The 24,132-nt window shown below is 32.1% G+C and overlaps 1 protein-coding gene across 5 annotated transcripts in view; it reads left to right on the top strand.

Moving 5' to 3' along the window:
- The window catches only part of CSMD3 (CUB and Sushi multiple domains 3), a 1,225,248-nt gene that overhangs the window by 248,518 nt on the left and 952,598 nt on the right, over positions 1-24,132 (top strand). For all 5 annotated transcript variants that reach the window (XM_045398613.2, XM_045398612.2, XM_045398610.2 and 2 more), the window contains exon 4: positions 13,131-13,325. In XM_045398613.2, coding sequence (XP_045254548.2) covers positions 13,131-13,325 — 195 coding nt within the window. The remainder of the gene's footprint in view (positions 1-13,130; positions 13,326-24,132) is intronic.

The following is a 24,132-nucleotide window of genomic DNA, read 5'->3' as shown; positions in this document are numbered from 1 at the left end:
GTTCTATAACCTATGCCAACAGTTTAATGAAATATGTAGTAAGTTGCCAAGACTTTAACGAAATATATAGTAAATATCTTTCTTGACTCAGTTAAACAATGTGGAAGTTACTTGTTTATAAGCTATGTATAGGCCCCTGTGAAAGATTATAACAGGGTTAAGATTATGGAGGCCTATTAAAATTTACTGCATCAATATTAACTATTATGTTTGGGTTTTTTTTTTTTTTGAAAAATTTAAAAAACTTTACTTTTTAGGCAATTTTTGTTTCATAGCAAAATTGAGCAGAAAATACAGAAAGTTTTCATCTCCTTCCGCCACTCACATGTTCCCCCAGGATTAGCATCCTAAGTCAGAATGATACATTTGTTGCTATTGGTCAATTTACATTGACAAATCATTATCATTCAAAGCCTATAGTTTACCTTAGAGTTTACTCTTGGTTTTGTACATTCTCCGGCTTTTGACAAATATACAATATATATCTACCATCATAGTTTCATATAAAATAGGTTTTACTGCTCTAAAAATCCTCTGTGCTCTAGTTATTCATTCCTTTCTCCTCTCTTTTTTAACTTCACTTACTTGTTTGTTGAGTACACTCTGTATGTTATATTAACAATTGGAACAAATCAATTGATCAATCATTTCAGAAATATATAGCATTACTGACAACTACATTTAGTTACATATTATAGCAATACATCTTGTATATTTCATTATGTAGTTTTGTCCATAATTATAGAGTAATTAAGTTTTTAGTATAATAACTCAAAGGCAGCATGGCAGTGTCCCTTACTGTTTCATCACATTAAACACCTGCAGATGTGAACGTGTTTAAAATAATGTTGTATTTTGGTATAGGTTTTTTTCCCCCAAAGACAATTGGTTCCTGATTCCATAAAGTTTTATATTTTTTTCCACTTACGGAAATTAAGACCTTCAATTCTACAATGTTCATGTTGCTTTATATTGTTTAGTCATATAAGATGAAACTCTGTGTACACTGAAGTTAATTTAAATCAAAATGAGTCTTATTTGCATGCATATCCAATACATTTGCTAAATAATAACTCCAAATCTTCTAAAATATCGTCTGTGTGTACTTTTATAATTATTTCATACTTATTGATAAACAAGATTGCATATGTCACAAGAAATACGTCACAAGAAATACGTTACAAGAAATAATTCTTATAGATTGAAGAAGCAATCTTATTACTGGGTATATACTCAAAGGAGAAGAAATCAGTATACCAAAAAGCACATGCAATCACATGTTCATTGAAGTACTATTCACAATGGGAAAAACATGGGATCAACCTAGGTGCCCATCAACACCAGACTGAATAAAGAAAGTGTGATACATATACACCATGGACTAATATGCAGCCATAAAATGAATTAAATCATATTTGTTTTTTGTTTTTTGTTTTTTTTGTTTGTTGGTTTGTTTGTTTGTTTTGCAACAACATGGAAATGAAGCTGGAGACCATTATCCTAAACAAATTAACATATGAAAAGAAAAACCAACGTCACGTTTTCTCATTTATAATTGGGAGCTAAACACTGAATAGACATGGATATAAAGATGGAAATAATAGACACTGAGGACTTCTGGACCTGGGAAGGAAAGAGGGAGGATGTGGGCCGAAAAACCGCCTATGGGGTATTGTGCTCAGCACCTGGGTGATAGAATCACTGTACCCCAAACAACAGTATCACACAGTATGCCCATATAACAAACCTGCACATTTACCCTCTGAATCCAGCATAAAAGTTGAAAAACATTTCTATACCCATAGAAACTATCATGGAATTTGAGAATGGTATGAAGATCTATACAGACACGCATTATTTATCTCTTAAACACCCATTCTCTGGAAATTACTGGTGTTTCTCTGAAAAAAAGAAAGAGAACATTGAAAAATATAGAGAAGAAAATATCCAACTAAGAAGAAAGTTGAATGGAATATCAAGAACACTCTCTGATAATAGAAACAAATGTCCAGATGGAGAAGATTAAAGTGCTCTGAAAATCTTTCTTTAAGGAGTTGAAGTTGAATGAGTAATATATTTAAATGTATTAGAAAGAGATTCAAACAACTGGCAGAATTTAAAGTTGTGGTTACACTCAGTATGAAATAAATGAAAAATAAAAGACAGGAAATTGTTAATGTCACGGAAAACAAACATTCAGAAAATGAAAGTATTAATAACAATGAATACCTTTGCTAATAATAGCATTTACGAAGTTGTAACGTTAACATTCACTGTTTCAACAAAAATCCTAGGAAGAGGAAGTCAGAGGGGTGGATCATAGTTTGGGATGATGATAAAAAACAAACAAACAAACAAAAACAAACAAAAACAAAACAAAAAAAACAGAGTAAATCTTTCTTTTCCATTGTAAGAAAATAATTTATAATGCTAAAAACATTGTCATATACATATGCTTTAAGAGGCAGAGGTAGAATCAATTAAATGAGTTGAGAAGATACAATGGCTTCAAAGTCTAACCCTCTGGCTTTGTTTTGGTACTCTGTTTTCATTTCATCTCAGTCTCTCCCTCAGTCATTCCATTCCACCCCAAATGGACTCTTGCCATTCCATCAATGCTCCATGCATTCTGTGCTTCAAGGTGTTTGCATTCACAGTTCCTGTTTCCTGAAATGTTTTTATCAGACTTTCCATGACCCTTCCTTACTTTATATTTCTCTTTAACATTTATTATTATCTAAAAATACAGTAGTAAATATTACATGTCTTATTGTATTTATTATCTAGATTTCCTCTCCACCATCTGCTGACAAGTTTACCTGGCAGGTGCAGTGAGAAAAGGAGTATATACTGTTCCGTGTTTTATCTTTGAAGACTAATTTTTAGCATTCAGTAGATGATTAATAAATAAGTGACCATTAGATAATATCATTAGGTTGGTGCAAAAGTAATTGTGTTTTTTGCTGTTACTTTCAATGTCAGAAAGCACAATTACTTTGGCACCAACCTAATAAGTAAATAAATGAATAAAAGGAAAAATTATAAATTTATAACACATGAAGAGTCATTTCTAAAAGCTTATAATGGCAAAATAAAATAATACTTATTATTTTAAAGGTTAAAATAAAGATTTAATTATGTTTTTAATGAACATGAATTCTTACATTTTAATAAAATATTTCCAAACTGTATTACCCCAGAAAACAAAACATGATTACAAAAAGGAAGCAGTATGTAATTATTGACATTCTCCTGTGTGAGTTCATGTGACTTGCTCTGATTTTTCAACAGGAAAAGTTAGAGAAGAGCTCTGAAGTCTGAGCTATTTTTCCTTTCTGACATTTCTTGCAAGATTCCATTTCATTAATAGGTTTATTATGCAGAACTCAGTTATTGTCATTCAGAAACAGTTTGGAGATACTTACTGTTATAGAGTTTGCATGCATAAATAAGCATATTATTAATAATCAATGGCAATTAGCACACAATACATTTCCTCTTAAATTTAATTATCTGCTTGATTAAGAGTGTTTTGGTACTCAATTAAAATAAGAAAGTCCAATAATACTTTATTCTCACTTAAATTCATATTACAATCCTAATAACTTCAGTTCTCACTCAATCCATGCAAAATTCCTATTAATTTTATTCAGAAGCGTTCTTGCTCACTGAATAAAGCCTGAAATACAGTTGGATAGGTCACATCAGGAAAAATTGTCTGCAGTCTGACTGTATAGAATGAGGAAAGAGTCTAATGCAAGCAATTGAACACAGAGATAATTGTCATAATTGGTTTCAATTAGGTTTTCATAGCTTTGGTGAAGCAATTCTCATTGTATTGTGTCATGAGCTACAACCAGTAACAAAACTAGTTAGCATGATTACTAGGTGTAATGCTTAAAAAGGTAAAATACATTCTAAATGTTAAGATCTCAGTAATGATAAATGAACTGAATAACAATGTAAACGCATCATTGGGAAACCTTTGCCATTGTTAAATGTAATATGAGTTGAATGGAATGAAATCAGACATATTCAATAAACTCAAGGCTCATAAATACATATTTTCTCAGGAAAATGAGTTTATGCACAAATGGTCACCATTTCAGTATGAACCAGTGACCATTAAATAAAGATTAGAATGTGATGATATTAAGAAACTCATGACATAGTTAAAATCAGTGAGTTCCTATTAATTTGTTTAAATAACCCAAATAAATCTCAGTAATGAAGATGGTACCCAAAAAGAAACTGAAGTATTAACAGGGCAGGAAGTGCTTCGGAATCGCTGTCCGACAGGATGTATGCATGACCATGCTCTTTAACTGTTGAATAGTCCCCTTTTTTTGCTTATTCACATGGGATTACGTATTGTAACCATCTATTTTCTGCTCCACCAGGTCTCTGTTCCATGAGGAATTATAGTAGGCCTTGATAGAAAAACGGTAACAGTAACAACAACAACAACAACAACAGGAACAAAACTGCTGTGTATCTCCCAGGGAAGTTTGTTGTTGTTGTTGTTGTTGCTTTCCCCTAACATCTTCTCATTCAACTCAGTAGCCTGGAATTCAACATTTGCAGCAACCCAACTTCTCCTTGAAGGCAAAGGACAAAGGCAATGCCCTAGAGGAGGATAGCGTAGCAAGATGGGGGGGAAAAAAAAAAAAACCCTGAGTCCCTGATGGCCTGAGGGCACAGTCCAATCTCTCCTAGCCTAGAGCAATCAGAAAGTCACATGAAGGGAAGTAACTGCTATCTTATTTAAGCAATTCGCTGTAACTTGTTTGTTTTTTGTTTTGTTTTGTTTTGTTTTGTTTTTTTGGCAGCATCAGCAGCAGCTTAGCATTGACCTTAAAACAGCTAATTTCAAGTATTTCCAAAGTGCAACCCTAAGATTATTTTCTGAAGTTACATTCTGTGTTTCCTCATATGTATCGACTTATTCAGACCAACGTATTAAAACCAACCTATTCTGCACACTGCTCTTGACTACATCTTGGACATTCCTCTCTCTGGGTCTTATTCATATGATTTATTTGACTCTTCTGAATTCTCTCCAACTAAAAATGTACTTAACTCATTTTATAAAATAGTCTTCCTTTGGTATATGTATATAATAGTTAAAAATGTTTTTAAAAATCGGCTTATGGAATCAGTTTTATTTTTTAATTTCTAGGTCATTACCATGTATGTCTTATTTTTCCAACTTGAGTTATGTTTCAGCAAGATAGAAATGGTGTCATATTTTATACCTATTTGACATTTATGCCTCGGGCTTCAGTAATTATTTGGTGATGGATTAATTGCAAAATACAGTGGCATTTCTCAGTTATCATATTTGATGAATATATAATTCCAGTAAATTTTCTATGATCAGCTTAACACATCTTTTTAAAGAATTAAATTACCTTTATCCAAAAGTCTTAATACAGATACTTGTCCCAATTCTGTCAGAGGAGAGTCATTTTTCTATTATTCTGAATCAATCTATCAAATGCTACTCTATGCTAAATGCAATGTTATTCCATGTCCAGAAACTTTAATGTGAGTATGACTGCTAATATGCCTCCCTTTTGTATTTGTATTTCTTTGGTTTTGGTAATATTCTGGTAGTTATGTACAACAGAGTTAGCTTCCAATAATCATAACTTTTTATATTTCATGATCCTTTCACCAAACTATGTTAACACAATGGTGGTTACAGAGTTTACAAAACAAAAATATAATATCGTTTTTGTAAATTCATTTTGGATGATAAAATTTATTTAGCCAATGAAAGGGCACAGATATTTTCAATGGAATGGGCATTACCTCTTATTCATGGGTCAACATAACTAATGGCTAGTCTTTGTATATGGTGCAAAGTATTTTCTACCTTATATTTAACTATAAATCTACATCTGATGCTCAAATATTTTTCTATAGTGCCAGTAGACCTTATCTATATCCACAATATGAAAACAGAATGACATTACCGACACAGCATAAATTTTTATGTGTTTGGTTTTACACTAACTTTTCCACCGCTTCATACTTTCTTCCCTTGGAAATATAGCCATCTTACCCTAAGACTTATCGAAACATTTTTTTTAAATGACAATAGACTTTTCTTCTACTGCTTATAATACATTTTAATCAGTGTTCATTCCTCCCTAAAATCAATCCAGTACTCTGTTTTCCTCTTAGGCAGCCCAGCTAAGACAGTACTATCTTGCTCTTATTTCTTTTCTAGCAACCAGTAATTTTGATTCCCTTTCAATAAGTTAAAATAATAACAAACAAATAATAATAATAACAACTAATAAGATATAACAGTTGTCCTTTTGATTAGCACCTCTGAACCTTTTTGAAGTTGCAGGATGACTTCCAAAATGGCAAATGTGGCCTCATGTTTGCAACATCTTCAGCATCCCAGTGAGGTCTGTGACATGACTCCAGCTTAGAAATTATGCTTATGGAAGGGAAATGGCTTACAGAAGTGAATGCATTTTCACAGAGAAACAGAATTGAATCACATAACTATGTAATTTGACTCATACAAAATCTCATGTTGCCAATGTGATCCAGTGCTTATTAAAACAAGTTTAATTCATGTTATTCCTACAACTTTCTTCTATACTACAGATGCCACTCTATTATTTTGTATTTAAACATTTAATTCTATGAGCTCTGTGTGATAATTAACTTTAAAATTTTTCTACTCAAGGAGATAACACAATTAGTTTAATTCTTCTTGCTTGGCGACAACACAGTGTGCTAAATTCTTGATACACAAAGATGAATTAGAGTCCCTCTTCTCAAGACGCTCAAAGTCTGGTGAGGAAGTAAATGTATATAGAAATAAATTTCATTCAGTTATATGTACTGAAAGAAAAGACCATGAGGACATTATAGATGCAATAGGTGATTCAAAATACTCACGAAATGTTTGCTCAAACTGAAGTACTCAGGTAAATTCCTAACTACACCCTTTATGTCCTGTGTGAATGAAATGGTTAAATATTTGTAATAAAAAACACTTGGTATCACCAAAAAATTTGGAAAATGGATTTATTTGTTAAGTGTTTGGAATTCTCAGGATGAGAGGTACTGGGTGCAAAACATTTTGTTTCAGCTTGATGTTATGCTCTCCTAAATTATTTTTAATCACCTGGGAAATAAACCCTGAGATTAATTTTCTCCAAGAAGCACAAACAACTTGATTTTACTTCCCTTAGTAGATATAATTTTGCAGTGTTTTAAAGCATTGTTAATTGATCTCAGCAGGATCATGCTTCATCTATTTGACTGAATAATTATGCAATTCTGTAGTCAGGATGTCCGTTATCCTTCTTTAAAAATTTTCATTCCAATTTTCAAGGTAAGGTTTTCTTCCTGATAATTTGTGTAACATTTTGCCTTTGGCAACTATTCATGTGCTCCCGACAAATTGGATATTTTTTTTTAAGAAAGAGGTTGTTGTGATATGTTTATTAGTATTAATCACACACTTGTTTTTCTAAATTTATTGATAGAGTTTTATTTCATTTCTCCAAGGAAACCATAAAAACAATTTTGTTCCCCTATAGTCCTTTATATATACTCTCTTTCAAGATTTAAATTGCATTTTAGACTTACTTATTTTGTTTTTAAAAATTATCTGGATTTTTTAGCCTGCAATTCATCAAATATATCTTTTGATAACTACTGTGCTTGGAATGGTGCTTAATATATGATACCAAACAATAGACAAAAGAATGAAGAAATCAATGACACCTATAGGGGACTTTTTTTGAATTTGTTTATACAAAGTTTCTGCCAAAAGTTAAGATTAGACCTTGTATTTCCTTTGTGATTCAGAGAGGAGCAATTGAATTTTACCCTTGACTAAATTACTATTTTTTATTAATTTTTAAGACCAAGAATGATCTAATGTACTTCATTACATTTAATGAAAATTTGATACTTATGACACGGCCTCTAGAAAATCGATAATGTAATCACACCTAATTTTGATGTCTCAAATACACAATTGATTATAATAATAATAACACTTCAATTTATTTAGTTAATAATATTTGGCACATACTGAGTGCTTGCTAAAAATATACATGAGTAACATATTATTTTGTGTAATAATATCAACAGTCTTATAAAATTGGTATTCTCATATTAAAATAATATGCATACATTATTTTGGCTACTAATTTTAAAAAAAATAATTTTTATAATTCCTTTTATCACAATTTTCCCACTCAATATTGCATTAGTATTAAATTAGTAAACTTACCCACTTTATATCATGCATGCTTATGAAAATCTCTGCACACATGTACATTTATAAAATGTATGTTAATTGTTTACTCTCAATTACTCTTTTAAAAAGCAGATAGCACCGCACCACCAAATATTTAATGAGGATATAGTCCTCCTTCATATTTATGAGCCTATGCAAAGGATATACATCACTGTGTGAAGCCATCTATGATAAACCCTTTTGAAATATTTTTTCCCAACCTAGTTTCTACCCTACCCTACCATTTCCATGAAACCTGTCTTCATTGTGTTGTCAAACCTAATAACTGTTACAGTACTTTGATTCTTATACTTTTCTATTTCAAATATACTTATTCACTGCCCTTAAAAACAAACAAACAAAAACTATCTTTTACCAATTTCAGATCACAATTAAAGCCTTTCTTTATCAGGAAATCCTTTCCAGATCTCCTCTTAATCAATACTAATTCAGATTTCGCCATTATATGCCTTTAGTATAACTTATATGTTTCCTTTCTGCGACATGTCACAATACAATTAATATTCTGTAAATTACTGATGTATTACTTTTAGTAACCACCAAATCATAAACTCCATGTCTACCTTTTGCTAGACTATATCCCCAGAGCATTACTGATGATAGATGCTTAATAAACACTTGTGGAATGAATATCTGCCTTTAGTAGATAGCAATATATAATTGTGAAATGATCTAAGGCTTTTGAGTTAGGAAACCTAAGTTTGAACCACAAGTCTACTATTTATTAGTGGATGGCCTTTGGAAAGTTACTTGATCTTCCTGAGTCTCAGTTTTCCTTTCTACACAATGGGGAGAATTATACCCATAATGTCGAGTGTTTTATGAGATAGAAGTGGAAGAATGCCCAAATGCCTATTATAGCTGATACTCTACAACAAAGGTTGACTTTCTCAAATTGTTAGCTCAGAAGGCAAGGGACATGTTATAGTATTAACTAGTGCACATCATAGAGCAATGTTAGTGGTAACTCTTAAAAGCTTCTGATGAATAAAATAGTGTCAGTGTCACTTACCAAGTCATTTATCTTTTCTTTTAACTAACAGAGAAGAGTGTCGCTAAACTCTACCCGTTCAAACACAATTGAATTTTTAAAAGTTTATCTTGTATATTTTCCAAGGAATTATTTTGCAATATCAAAAATCTTTTACACTTTAGAATAGTCTATGTTGTCAAAATATCTTCATATTTGCTGATAATCTCAATGCTGCGAGAAGAGAAGATAAATAAAATACACATCTTTCCAGCCAAAATCAGATGGATTTTAATTAGACTAAATGATTTGTTATGCCTAGAGCAGTAAACTTAACATAAAGGGTCTCTGACATTTTCTGAGACATATTTTGAGTACAAATTCTTCAGGTTTATTTTCCAGTGATCTCAGTTCACCAACCTGCCCACTCTAAGTGCTCAACCAAGAATATTGTGTAAATAGTTTTACAGTACTTCCTCCCCTACTCCAATCCCATTTTAATCTTTGTATTATGGGACATTAGAAGACAATTTGTCAGATTCTATTATTTTGTGTTAGTTACCTAAACCTCTTAATCAATATATTACTGTCATCTGCTGGTAAAGGAAGATAACTGAAGTCTTTTCAGCAATCTGCTTTTAGGTGTAATAATTCGCTTCAAAAACACATTGAGGTAACAAGTATGATATGTCTAGCTTGCATGTACATCTGATGAATTACAAAAAAAATCTTCCCTTATAAATTTGTGTTTTCCTTAATAATTTTATATATTTTAAGCAATATCATTTACTGTAAATACTTGCAACATGTATTTAATAATTATTTTATAGTTTGATTTACTGAACATGGTTGAATAATTCATTTTCTTTTTTTTTTAAGTTCGGGTACATGTGCAGGATATGCAGGTTTGTTACATAGGTAAAACTGTGCCATGGTGGCTTGCTGCACCTAACAACCCATCACCTAGATATTGAGCCCAGCATGCATTAGCTCTTTTCCCCAATACTCTATCCACCCCCACCCTCCCACAAGTGGCCCCAGTAAGTGTTGTTCCCCTCCCTGTGTTCATGTGTTCTCATTGTTCAGCTCCCATTTATAATTGAGAACATGTGATATTTGGTTTTCTGTTCTGAAATTCAAATTCTGGATGGCTGGAAGAAACATTATCTAAAAACTAGTCTATCCTAGCAATTTCTAAAACTCTTTTTATTGAAAGTAAATTTAATTCAAAAGTTTAAATATGCAGCACTACTTAGTTTTAAAATGTTAAGAGTAAGAAGCGAATGTTCAATCAGAACATAGTCTTTTTTGATGGTGGGTTATATACTTCAGTTAGTGACACATCTTACTTGCTTTGCATTTGAAAACGCACATAGACAGCATAGAGAGAAGTCCTGAATTAAAGGGTTGGGAGAAGACAAAAAATATAATCCATGAGCAATGGTTATAGAATCAGGATCAATTAAACCTGAATGTAAAATATCTTAACTGTCTTTATAAATTACTCAGTTAACAGATGATGATGGGTAGATGTTTCTATAAATGAAGATGATAAACAAGCACAAACAACAGCAGGAATTTCCTGAAAGCGGAGGCCAGATATGCTTTAAAATTGTCTTCTTTGAGTTTCATTTTGAAACAACCTAAATTTTTTATCAATTTTAGAAATAATTCAGCCACAAGCCTGGAGATTAAGTAATCTATTAAGATTCCATTCAATGTTACTATTCATTCACTGCTTCACCTGACATGATTTCCATTTTGCTTTAGGTACTTTATTCTGGATAATATTTATTTGTTCCTTTAAATCAAAGTTAATTTTGAGTCCAAAAACTATTCAGAGCTTTCTTCTCTTTCATTTTATTCCCCCACCTAGTTGCTTCCTGTGACATAATTTGGAAACCACTTTTCTCCTAGACATATAACTTTACGATAATTGAAGTCCTGACCTTAATTATTTTTTAGAGGGTAGAAGGAAGAGGAGTGGTTTAATTCTAAGGCCGAAAGTGGTAGTTTCATTAAAAGTATCGCCTTTGTTATTACTATATTCAAGGGATTGAATTTTTGTTCATTTTGTTAAAACTTATTAACCTCACTGTCTCTGGGAGCAAACATCTCATCTGTTAATCAGATGATTTTCCAAAAAATTAAGTATTTCAAAATAAACTACTGTTCAAAGTGTTTCTTTAAAAGTTGCTCAAAATTCACAGACAATAAATTAGTATTGTTTTAGTGAAAATTCACATATAGCATATGTCTTTGAGAAATAACAAAATAAACAATTAGAAATAACCTTCACTACCGACACTTTAAATATTTTACAAACTTAAGTTTAGAATGTATTATTAAGAAAATTATCTATTGAAACCATATACATTTAGTAAATATTAGTCATTCTTCACTTTTTCAGTTTTAAGAAACCTAAAACTACATTTTTAAAACTCAAAGTAAATATTTTTTTCTCTAAAATATATGGATGTCCTGTGCTCAATACATTTTTCTTGATTAAATTGATCTCATACTGGAAATTAATCTGTGATTTTTCTTTTACTTGCTTTGAAAAGTTTAGACAAAAAATTTAACATAAGTGTAAAAAACACTCTCAAAATTAAGCTATATATTGTGAACCATTTTGTGTTTTAATATTTTTGCTTAGTATTGACACTGATATTTTAATTATTACAATGGTTTGTAATTATTTGAATTAGCATTGTAATATTATATAGAACTTAGTAACTGCACAAATGAAATAAATATCAAAGCAAAATGGGAAAAATATTTTACTTTTTATTGCAACATCACTCTCAGCTTATTATTTTGCAAGAACAGTAGTTCCCACATAGTCTTAATTAGTTTCCCTTAATATAACCGCTGATGTAACTGCAGTAAAATGGCCAAAACTAAGAAATTAATGATTGCACAATACTATTAACTACCGACTTTACTCAAATTGTGGTATCTTTTAGTTCATTAATTACTGTTTGTGATTTTATTATTTGTAGTATAAAGGTAATATAACAGTAATAAAATAAAAATGTACAAAACAATATGAGAATAATTTCTAATATTTTTATTCTTGAAGTTCTGCTTTTTTCAATTTTTTTCATTTAATCTAAAGTTGGATTTTTTCTGAAGTGAATATTGTTTTAAAAACTCATGTTTGTATACTTGTTTAGTTTTAAGCATCAACTAATAGAATAAGAAGGTGATAGATAAAACATTCTGATATATCATTTTCCATATATTTTGCCTATTGATCTAATTAAAATATTACAACTGTTTGCACTTATTGTTATCATTCTTAATATACACTCAAAGTTAATAACAAATAATAGAGCTGGAATTCTAGCTCATCCTCCCTCCCTAACTTTAAAAATTGTCCACTTACTACTCCACTGTGTTTTTCTCATTTAAATGAAACAAAGGTTTCCATGCAAAATATGTATTTTATCTAGGTTCATGGTTTAAGACTAAGCACTGAAGGACTGAAGATAATGTTAAGGAAATGAATTTGCTTATTACTATGTTATTAGAATGTAACTTTGAAAAAGCCATGGAGTTTTACTTATCTGAGTAAATATTAATATATGAGTAAAAATATGAGTAATGCTCGGAAGACTAAGTAATATAATATCTAAAACTTTCTAGCATAAAGAATGACCAGTAATACCTCTGTGATAAAGTTTAGTTTTCTTTCCATATTTCACTGTCACATGTGTTGGAATAGAAGACATTTCTTTTCAGTGACTCTTCTCCAAAGAAATAAGAATATCCATATCTGCATATATAATTGTATAAATCTGAAACAAAAAACTGCTTATTGAAATAACTGTAAACTGTCCTTTTCCTCCTTTTTAATAGAATTGCAGAGTAGCTCTTGTGGAAATCCTGGTGTTCCGCCCAAAGGTGTATTATATGGTACGAGATTCGACGTTGGGGACAAGATCCGCTACAGCTGTGTCACTGGATACATCCTTGATGGCCACCCTCAGCTCACCTGCATAGCCAATTCAGTTAATACAGCTTCGTGGGATTTTCCTGTTCCTATCTGTAGAGGTAAAATGAAAACACTTTAAAAATGAGAGTTGTCATCAGCCAGTGTTTGAAAAATGTGTTTGGTGCCTGTTTCTTCTACAGAATCTAAAGGAGAGTCCAGGCATGGTGACTCACACCTGTAATCCCAGCACTTTGGGAGACTGAGGTGGGTGGACCACTTGAGGTCAGGAGTTTGAGACCAGCCTGGCCAATGTGGTGAAGTACCATCTTTACTAAAAATACAAATATTGGCCATGTGTGGTAGTAGACGCCTGTAGTCCCAGCTACTCGGGAGGCTGAGGCAGGATGATTGCTTGAACCCAGGAGGAGGAGGCTGCAGTGAGCTGAGATAGCACCACGGCACCCCAGCCTTGGAGATAGAGCAAGACTCTGTCTCAAAAAAACACCAAAAACAAAAAAAACAAAAGCCTGAAGGATAAATAGTCTCATATACTACATGAAAAGGAGAGAAAAATACTAAATTTTAGTATTGACTAGTATCTCTATCACATTGTTTGTGAAATTAGGTAGTAAATTATATATATCTATGTACATAGTTATGCCTGCATTGTGTATTTATATGTTTTCATATTTATATTTAAAACATGGATTTTATGATGTTTAGAAATTTAATTAGGCTGTCGAAATTGTTTAGCTTTAAGAAATATTGACTGAGTCTATGAATCTTTCTGATAGAAGACAGCATGGACATTTTTGAAATTAATTGTACTGTATTTGTTTACTATCAATACTATTAAGATTATTTGTATCATGGGGAAAACACAACAATATAATAATGTGGACAAAGGTTCAAAATACAGAGCTTGGGAAACAGAACATATTCAACATTAGCTAAGCACATGGATGGATTTTTCTTAGAAAAATTCTGGAGGCCAACATTGTGTTTCCTCTGGGCTTCTTTTATTCCTTAACAAGCATGTGCTTCTGTAATTCCTCCATGACTGGGATGTGGGAATGTCCAACTGCCCATCTAAATTACTTTATAGCTTCCTCCCAAACATGTCACTGCAAATGCATGCATCACAACCTCCTGGTAATTAGACACAACAAACTTCTTATCCCAGCTTTGCCAATTGCCATGTGAGTTACCTCAGGAAAATCAGTTCAACAATTTGAGTCTCATTTACCTCATTTAACTAATGAAAACAAAACAAAACACAAAACACCTGTTCCATTTGTTGTGCGGATTAAATAAGATAAGCTACACTGGCTGCTTAGTAAAAATGTCTGCTATATGGTGGCATTCTTTCAATGTTAGATTCCTTTGCTGCGTATGCTTCAACTACTACAGCTACCACAATTACCGCTATCATTACTGCTACTGCTGCTGTTGCTACTAATATTGCGTAACTACTATTAGCTATCATTTATTTAAGCACTATAAATATACTGTGAAATTTATAAGCATTATCACTTTTAAATTTCACTATAATAGGAAACCAAAGCTTAGATATTTAAAAATAATTGCTTTAGATTATTAGCTGGTAAACATCAAGAACTATGAAGAGTTCTGACATTTTACTCTACTTTCAAGTTAAAATTATTTGCCACAGTTTCATGGATGATGACGGAAACACAAGACTGTTGAGTCAGAAATAAAGGATAGTTTATTACTCACAGCAGCACTAGGAGCAAGAATAGCAGGATTTCTGCCAGTTTCTCAAGCCCTAATTCTCATAGAATGGCATGAAGACTGTGAGATTCCTGCACAACTTACTAAATGGTATTCTAAGAGATGAACCATGAGCCTAGAAACCTGAATTTTTTATAATGGACAGTAGGCACACCCGTTCTTTCCTCTGGAGGGAGCACCGTCTCCGTCCCTCAAGGCTGTAAGGAGAGTTATCCTTTGCTCTGGTGGAAAACACTGTATTCTCCTTGGCCATTTTCTATAAGGAAGGATAACCAGGTACTAAAAAGGAGGACAATTGGTACCTGTGCTCAAAGATATGCAGAAACATGAGTGTAAAATGGAGAAATGTCTCCCAAAAGCAAATGGGCTGTGGCAGAGGCCAGGTCTGAAATATTCTCTCAGGTTCCAAAGCCTGAACTTGTTACCTTTTGGATACATCACCAGAATAATTTATGTCTCTAAGAACTTTTCTTTATAATGGGAGAAATTGGATATTATATGGAATATTATATGGAAATCAGCAGAAATGCAATCTTTTTTTTTTCAAAAAAAGCATAAAACTCCCTAAATCAAAGACCTATTAAAATTCTTAAAACCTAAGTAGTTTACAAGGACTTAAGACACTTAAAACTAAGAAGTAGTTTGAAGAGATTTCAATGGAGCATTCTCAACACTACTTGAATATGAATCTCTGTTGTTTGGTTCCTTCATCTCAATTCAGACAATAGGCTTTGGAATCAGAAAGGCCTTATTCTGAATACTGATTCTGCCACTTACTGACTACAGACTTTGAGTAATAATTGAATTATTTTGGAAGCTATTTTTTTTTTTAGTTATACTGGGATGAAGAGATAGGCAGACATACCCAAATCATAAACTTGTTAGAGTTTAATGTAATAACATTCATAAAACAGCAGGTTTATTTATTACTTATGTTAGCTCTATCATCCAACTTTTCCTTAGCACCTGTTACTATCTCCTCCTTAAAGAAAGGATATATAGTCAACAAAGACAAATTTGAAATGGAATAATATCAAATGTCCTTCTACTCAAATCTAACCCTAAAACCAACACCTCTATTGCCTTTTTTTTTTTTCTATTGCCATTTTGGTTTCAGGGTTAAACTCTGCTACCAGCATATTTACTTCCCTACTCTTCACTCCCAGGTCCCAGCAAGACTTTTCCCCTTGACTTCCACTCTAACTTCTATGATTTTTAAAAATCTATCAAAATTGGCATCCACCATTTTTGAAAATATTAACTTTAGTCTACCCAGGTCACTTTTTTTCTCCTCAGCTGTAACACTAATGAATAAATTTACTCATTTGTATGTATTTATTAAGGGCCTTCCTTCTGCAAAGCATTATGTTATGTGCTGAGAATCAAAAGATTGATTAAGAAACAATTTCTGTTTTTAAGAACCTGTGGTCCAGTGGGGCAGACAGTAATCAAGTAATTGCAGTAATGTATGCTGATTGCTTTAATAGCAGAATCTGTAGAGTAAGCTAGGAATCTTGATAAGGAAGGTATTAGTATCTCCCATTGAGTGCATGGAAGTTCAGCTAGGGACAATGCTTTAAGAGAAGATTTTACAGAGAATTGCTAAACATACAAACTATATAGAGCAAGAACATTTTGAATGAAGCAATAATTCATGTAGAAAGTACAGATTTTCCTTTCCAGCCTCAAAATTAGTTCTCACATGTTACTAATATGCACTGGCTAAAGGTAGAGTCTAAGTCATACTTCAGAGAACACATGGCCTAATTTTCTAAGACGTGATTTATCTCCCACTAACCAATTTTTTCATTAAAACTTACAGAATGGAGTAGTGTATATGCAGTGTGTGTAGCTGTCGTTCATTTCCAGAGAAAAGATGGCAGACTGCTCAGTTCATGCCTTCCCTCTGCTTTTCTTTTCCACTTGATAGCATACTGATTCTTCAATTTATAACTTTGCAGGGGGCTGATAACTCTGTAATGATCTACTCGTTGCTTTCCCTGGAGTTTACGTAGAGTCTCTCCTTGATGAAACCTTTGCTTTTAGAGAGTTCTTTTGATGCTTCCTAGCAATGGTAGTTTAATTAAGAAAAAATGTATTCCACATCAACCTAGAGGGTATGGTGCAAAGGTTTTGTGTTTGTTCACAGGCAGGATGAATTTTATCAACACCATTTGGTAGTATTTGTAAAAGTCAACTAAGTGCCTGCAACATTCTGTACAAAGTGAAACCTAATTCCTATGCTCCAAGTCTTGAATGAGAATACCTGGAGCACATGATGTAGCTTCAGAATCTTTCTTAACCCAGTTCTCACAGATGAAGTGGAAGACGAGGTGAAATGGTTATGCTATTCCTATGTTAAAAATTTCAAAATTCATAATTATATTTTGCATTCAGAATGGTAATATAATACACATACCCCAGGAAAAACTAAGAATTGTATGTAAAAGAGACACATACTTTTGGTGGAAGAGGTAACATATTAAGATTTAAGAAGGCAGTCAATAGGAAACATATGGCTGCATTAGAAATGTGAATTTTAGATTAAAGAAAATTTTAAAAGAGTGGCACGTTGTATTGATCATTTGAGTTTATTTGTAGCCAAAAATAAAGAACTTGGACTTCATACGAGGGCTCACGGAAAGGACTAATCAGTAAGGGGATGTGATGCTATAAAATGTTGACGGAGTTGACAGGTCACAGTAACCAAACCAAATATTTACAGTACATACAAGCAAAAGGGCTAATGAGGAAACTGTTGCCTTTGACAAAGAAAAATAAATCTTCCAAGTTTTATTCTTGGAAGACCATTGTCCACAATGTGTTAGAGAAATGACTGATGAAATAAGAATAGCAGCTTGATTTGTCACCATATTGTATTATTCTCCTGCCAAAAAACTTTGGTCAACAATTTTCTGGATCAAAATGTAATACCAAAACATGGAATTGTACTGAGCAATAAAAGACAATAGTTGGAGAAGAAAGAAGTAGGAAGCTTTAGCCTAGTCATTTTTTAAATTTTATATGCGAAAATTCCTCCAAAGAAGTAGTGACTTAGTTAATGAAAGGATATTTATTATGTTTACTTGTTCCCTGCTCTGTATCTGGAAATTACTTCACAAAGGCAGTAGGAAATCAAAAATGCCATTTACTTTATGCATAGTAAATCCCAATTACATATGAGTAAGTGCTGAAATGTGATATCAGAAATATGATACTACATAGATAATAGATAAGGTTATTGATAAAACTAATTTAAAGAAAACTGAAAAGTACTATATTGAAACAAGACACGAAAATAATTTGGTGCCATATTTCTATTCATTCCCATATAGTGCTTAAACATAATGATAAATTGTACTTTGCCAAAATGAAAATATATTTTATTATGAGATTTTACATACTCAATCAAAACAAAGTCCAGTTTTTTCTATTCACTCTAAAGATTATTTTTTAGCATTTTTTGTAGCTAAAATCTGTAGTTTTTTTTTTTTTTTTTTTTTGAGACAGTCTTGCTCTGTCACCAGGCTGGAGTGTAGTGTCACGATCCTAGCTCACTGTAACCTCTGCCTCCCAGGTTCAAGCGATTCTCCTGCCTCAGTCTCCCGAGTAGCTGGGACTACAGGTGCATGCCACTACACCCAGCCAATTTTTGTATATTTAGTAGAGATGGGGTTTGACCATGCTGGCCAGGTCTCGATCTCTTGACTTTGTGATCTGCCCGCCTCAGCCTCCCTAAGTGCTGGGATTACAGGCGTGAGCCACCACTGCCAGCCTAAAATCTGTAGTTTTTAAAAACATTTTATTAAAAACCATTGTAAACGGTCATCTCCTTTTTTCTTAAATGCATTCCCAGAGAAGACAATGTGTTATTGTAACTCTCTGAATCACAGAGAGAGTAGTGTCAGTGGTAACCTCTTTTACGCCGAAGAAGAAAGGACTCAAACGTACTGTTGAATATAAAAATGTCATGAACCAGGTACTAAAAATTCTTTTTGAGGATTGAAGCATTATGGTTTGAGTTCATTTTCAAATATCTTATTTTAAATATTATTTCAGAAAATGTTTTAGCACAGACTTTGAGTTCCACCACACTTGCCAGTATCTGAGCAATATTATTTGGGCACATTCAGCTCTCGTTAGCTCTGTCATTTCACACAGAGATCTAGTTTCTTAATGCGAACAGTTATATTTGATGCTAATGAGGAAAACATGTTGTGCATGTCTTTTAAAGAACAAGCAAGTTAAGCATGAATTGTTTGGTAATGGAATTATCAGCTCAAAGCCTGCTAACAAAATTGCAGTGATGTCAATCCACAAGGAAAACTTTGCAAGTGTCACAGGTCACTTGCTGCTGCTTCAACACCCCCTGGAAAACGCAGGCTATTCAATCAACAGTCAGATCAACACTCAATAGTCCTATTATGCACCTTAATCTTGTTTTGAAAAGTACATTTGTGTTATAAAATAACATACATGTCCTGACTAGAGTATTTTAGAAGTATCCAGTGTAATGGAGCAAAGGCAACATGATTTATCTTTAGGGGTAGAAAAGTTGATTTATATTTCTGCCATGTGTTACCTGAGTGTGTTATTTCTTATGTCAAAAACTGAGCATTTTTACTTATTTCAGAATTGTGAAGGTTAAAGAAATTAGATTAAATGATAATTTTGAAAAAGTTATATAATGCTTAACACATAGAAGTGCTCAAAACTACCTAATTAGTTCCAAACACATAAAAGTAAATTATTTTTAAAATCATATAGAAGTAATAACTATCACTTGTTATGTTTGTGTTTACCATATTTAAAATATCTATTGACGGTTAAACATGTGCCTGGGTTCAGAAATAATGGAGAATATTTTAAAAACTCAGATAGTCAAGAACTCTGGAAAGAGTGGATTCTAGACTAATAAAAGCATTGGTTTGCTTCATATCTCTGCCACTGAGAAGATATAAAACCTTAACCTATATATTTAATTTTTGAGACCTCAGTTTTTTCACTTGTATAATAGGGGCAAGTCCTACTTACTTTATAGTATTAAGATAAGGATTATGTTAGTTAATGTACGTAAAATACCTAATCAATGGTATTCAACAATTAGTAATAACTACCTTATTTTTTTTATCATGTTCACAACCAAAAGATGACAAAAGTACTAACATTTATTTGTAAAGATGTATTTTTGAATATGATAATAACGTTGAGATATGAGGTACTAAAAAACTAAGAGTACCAGAGAATGGATGTATCTAGGTTCTGGGATCATACAGGCAGTAGAATTAATTTTTTCAGCATTAAAAGGAACTTTAAGCCCGACATTACCCAAAAAATTAGGTGTGGGTCAGCAAGTATTAGACATCGTTTTTGAAAATATATTTCCCAAAGTTAACATAGCATTTCTGAATTATCCATGTCTGGAAGTTCTCACATTTGAAGTATATTCAATAATTAAACTCATACATTTTATTTTATGCTTAGTATTATTATTTTTTGAGACAGAATTTCACTCTATTCTCCCAAGCTGGAGTGCAATGGTGCAATATCAGCTCACTGCAACTTCCATCTCCCAGGTTCAAGCAATTCTCCTGGCTCAACCTTCCAAGTAGCTGGGATTGTAGGTATGCACCACCACATCCAGCTAATCTTTGCATTTTGAGTAGAGATGGGGTTTCACCATATTGGTCAGGCTGGCCTTGAACTCCTGACCTCAAGTGCTCCATCTGCCTCGGCCTCCCAAAGTGCTGGGATTACAGGAATGAACCACCGCACCCAGCCATAAACTCATATATTTTAAAAACTCACTATACATAAGTCACATTTCTGAGTATAATGATTAATGAAACAGCTCCAGGCCTCATGAAACTCAGTCTGTTAAATACGGGAGTTTTGTATTTGAAAGGCGATCTGGGCTATTGTCCAAATGTGTATAGTCTAATTTCTGTGCAAAAGGATAGAGGGGTATTCTTATATAAACAATATATGTTGGCCTTATGTATGTTTCTTATGTTCAAGGAAGAAAATCAAGGCTTCCTCTTCTTATCCTGCAATCACTCTTGGCCCGACCATGGCAACAGTCAGCCATTGGGGAACATTATGTTCCCCATTTTGCATTTGTGAGTTGTGTCTTCCTTCATTCAGGCAATTATTTACCTTTTCCCCTCATCACGTACGCAATAGCTAAAACGTTTTTGTTGGTTTACTCTATTGTTCAGGTTTTTTTATTCCTTCATCTATCATTCTTATTTTATACTAATCAATTTTCTTTGATGATAAAGAGACAATCTGTATATTTTTTAGTATTATATGTTACAATAGTGTAAATTTAGAGATTTTTATTTCTTCAATGGAGTGATTTTAACTTCATTCTCTTTCTGTGCAATTCCTAGAAAAATGTCAACTGTATATTTTTTAAATCAAAGACAAAAGTCAGTCTCTTTTTGAGGCAACTAAGTCTTCATTGCTTACACGAATTCTGTGTAACTTTGAGCCTTTTGTTTCTGGGAAGGCTTTTGTTTACTTGGAGTTTTTTTGTTCACTTGTTTTGACAAATAAGAATTTTAAAGTAAATTTTCTAAATGCAAAATCCACATTGTTTAGGGAAAGTTTACATTTTTGAAGAAGCTATAACAAATAGTTTAATGATGTTGTTCCCAAAATTAAAACAGAATTTTGTAAACATTAAGTAAATACTCATTTCTATCACAAATCTACATTTCACAATATGTAGAAGGAAAGACAAGTATATTATCTTTGTGTCCACAAAACATTCATATGATGATATAGGCCCATGTCTTAAAGAGAAAATGATGGGGCATGCTTAGCCAAAAATATATTGACAGCTTCAGAATCCCCTGTGGTGAAATAGACTGTTCAATGTATGATAAGAACCTTGAAAAGCAATCATCTAACTTCCTGCTAGGATATAAACTCAGTGAACCACAGCAATGACCATCTGGTATTCTGTTGCTCTTTGCAAAGCCACCACTCTAAAGATGAAGCAAAATAAATTAGAATAAACCAATGGAGGAAGGAGAATAGTAGCCACCAAAGACATTTAATGCTATGTGACACATATTTTAGTAGACCCATTCCATGTGAAAAGTCCTTTGTGTTTTGTGCTAAGAAAGCATAATAATAGGTATTTTTACAGCAATCATTGGAGAGAGATACTTTGTACACTTTTGGTCTTGTTTTCTTTTTCTCCTGTGCAATATTATTGATCACTCATTAACTTAGGAAGTTAAGTAAAAGATATACATGGTTGAACCATTCAGTGATGAAAGTTCATCCATATCATTAATAATAGAGAACAGAATTTAAATTCTGGAACTTGGATGCCTTCAAAAACTCTATTTTTTGGCCTATTGCTCAATGTGCATGAAATCTAAAGGCTTTCTATAACTACTTTTCTTAGGGTTTTTCCAATTGCATATCTGACTCAAAAGAACATAAATAATTTTCTTTTTACTCCATAATTTTTATGTATGTAAAACTGGATCCAAATGCATTACATCTTTAAGGAGTCAAGGAGGAATTATATTTTTCTATATATATTTTTTTGCACTAATTCCTTATATTTAAACAAGGCAATTTCCATTTACTGCTCCCTACATTTGTTGAAGTTACTATAGTATTCAAAGGTAAATTATCAAGGCCACTTATTATCTATTAATATTTAATGTATAGCTAACTTTAAAAAAGCAGTTGATGCAGCAAAAAATATGATATATGTAGCTAAATAACATAAAGTGGAATTAAGGCAAACTATAATAAAAGAAAATAACTAGTGAGTAAGATGAAACCAAGAGAATGGTTAATTTACAAAAGTCAAGTTCTGAATTCTTGTATCTTTGTTAGAATCAGCGTTATATTTAACTTTTATTTTTCTTACACCCTAAACAAATCTGGAAAACATGATTAGTTTATAGTCTCACAAAGTAAAAGAAAATAATTTGTGATGAAAATTACTGAACAGAATGAAAAATTTCTTTTGATAAACAACACAAAGAAGGCACAGTATAATTTAAGGCCCTACATTATCTATAATATTAGTAATATGAAAGGAAAATTAGCTTCTCAGGTCAGGTTTGTATTACCTCTTTTTACTGACATATAAACAATGCCTTTATATTGAAAAGAAGATTGAGAATTGCATTGGAGAATTGTATTCACTGAGTCAGTAAAATCAAATCATACCTGCCTAATGTCACTGGTCAAGTATGAGTGATGTAGAACACAACTGTCTAAATTTAGTTCTGACCCAATTTTTATATATTTTCAAAGTTTGAATCTCTTTGTTAATTCATATATTTGGAATTTGCCCTGCAAGTTAGTCATCTGAAAACAGAATCAAAAGCATAATGTTTTTGCATTAATATTATCTTAATTTTTTATACAGTTTAACATTTAATGGATGCCTAATTTCTAGAATAAGTTTCTTTATATATTTTCACATTTTATATAGAAAACTCAGTATTAATATAATTAACACAAAATTTATGCTTAGCACTAATTTCTAATAACTTTTTAGTTATAAATATAGTATCAGACATTAATTTCAAGCTTTTCTGAAGTTATTATATGATTGCATTTCTCACACGAAACTCTTTCTAAAATGGCTTTTGTTGCTGAATCCTTTTATCTTTCATTAAAATTTTTTTTTCTAAATAATGGAGTTGAGGTCATTGACAATGCAGTTGCGTATTTTAAAAAGCACATTACAAAGTACTGACTTCAAAAAATTTATTGGGTATTCTATTGTTTTATCCCTGTGTTTTTTTTTTCAAAATACAGCATATGATGGGCTGAAATGTTAATAAGACATCAATATTATAGCAACGGATTTTCATATTATAGGAGAGAGAACATAGTTTTATTTATATTTGTATTATTTTAACAAATATCTATTGAATGATAATGATGGACAAGAGGTCAATAGCTATTGCTGATTTTCAGGAGCTTTTATAGCTCATGGGAAGCATACATAAATAATTACATACTAGTAAGGAGTGAAACTCCATCTTCTAAGAAAGATACAAATACACTGCCATGGAGGATGAAAGGCATTTGAAAATTTTAACGTGATGTGAAGAGTATTAATCTTCTTAGAGACTTAAAGAATAACTTATAAGTTTATATTGTATTGCCTCTCTCCTTTTACCTCTAACA

Source organism: Macaca fascicularis, chromosome 8 (genome assembly GCF_037993035.2).
Source record: "Macaca fascicularis isolate 582-1 chromosome 8, T2T-MFA8v1.1".
NCBI lineage: Eukaryota > Metazoa > Chordata > Mammalia > Primates > Cercopithecidae > Macaca > Macaca fascicularis.
Note: the sequence above shows the minus strand (reverse complement) of the source record. Positions and strands in the feature narration are given on the sequence as shown.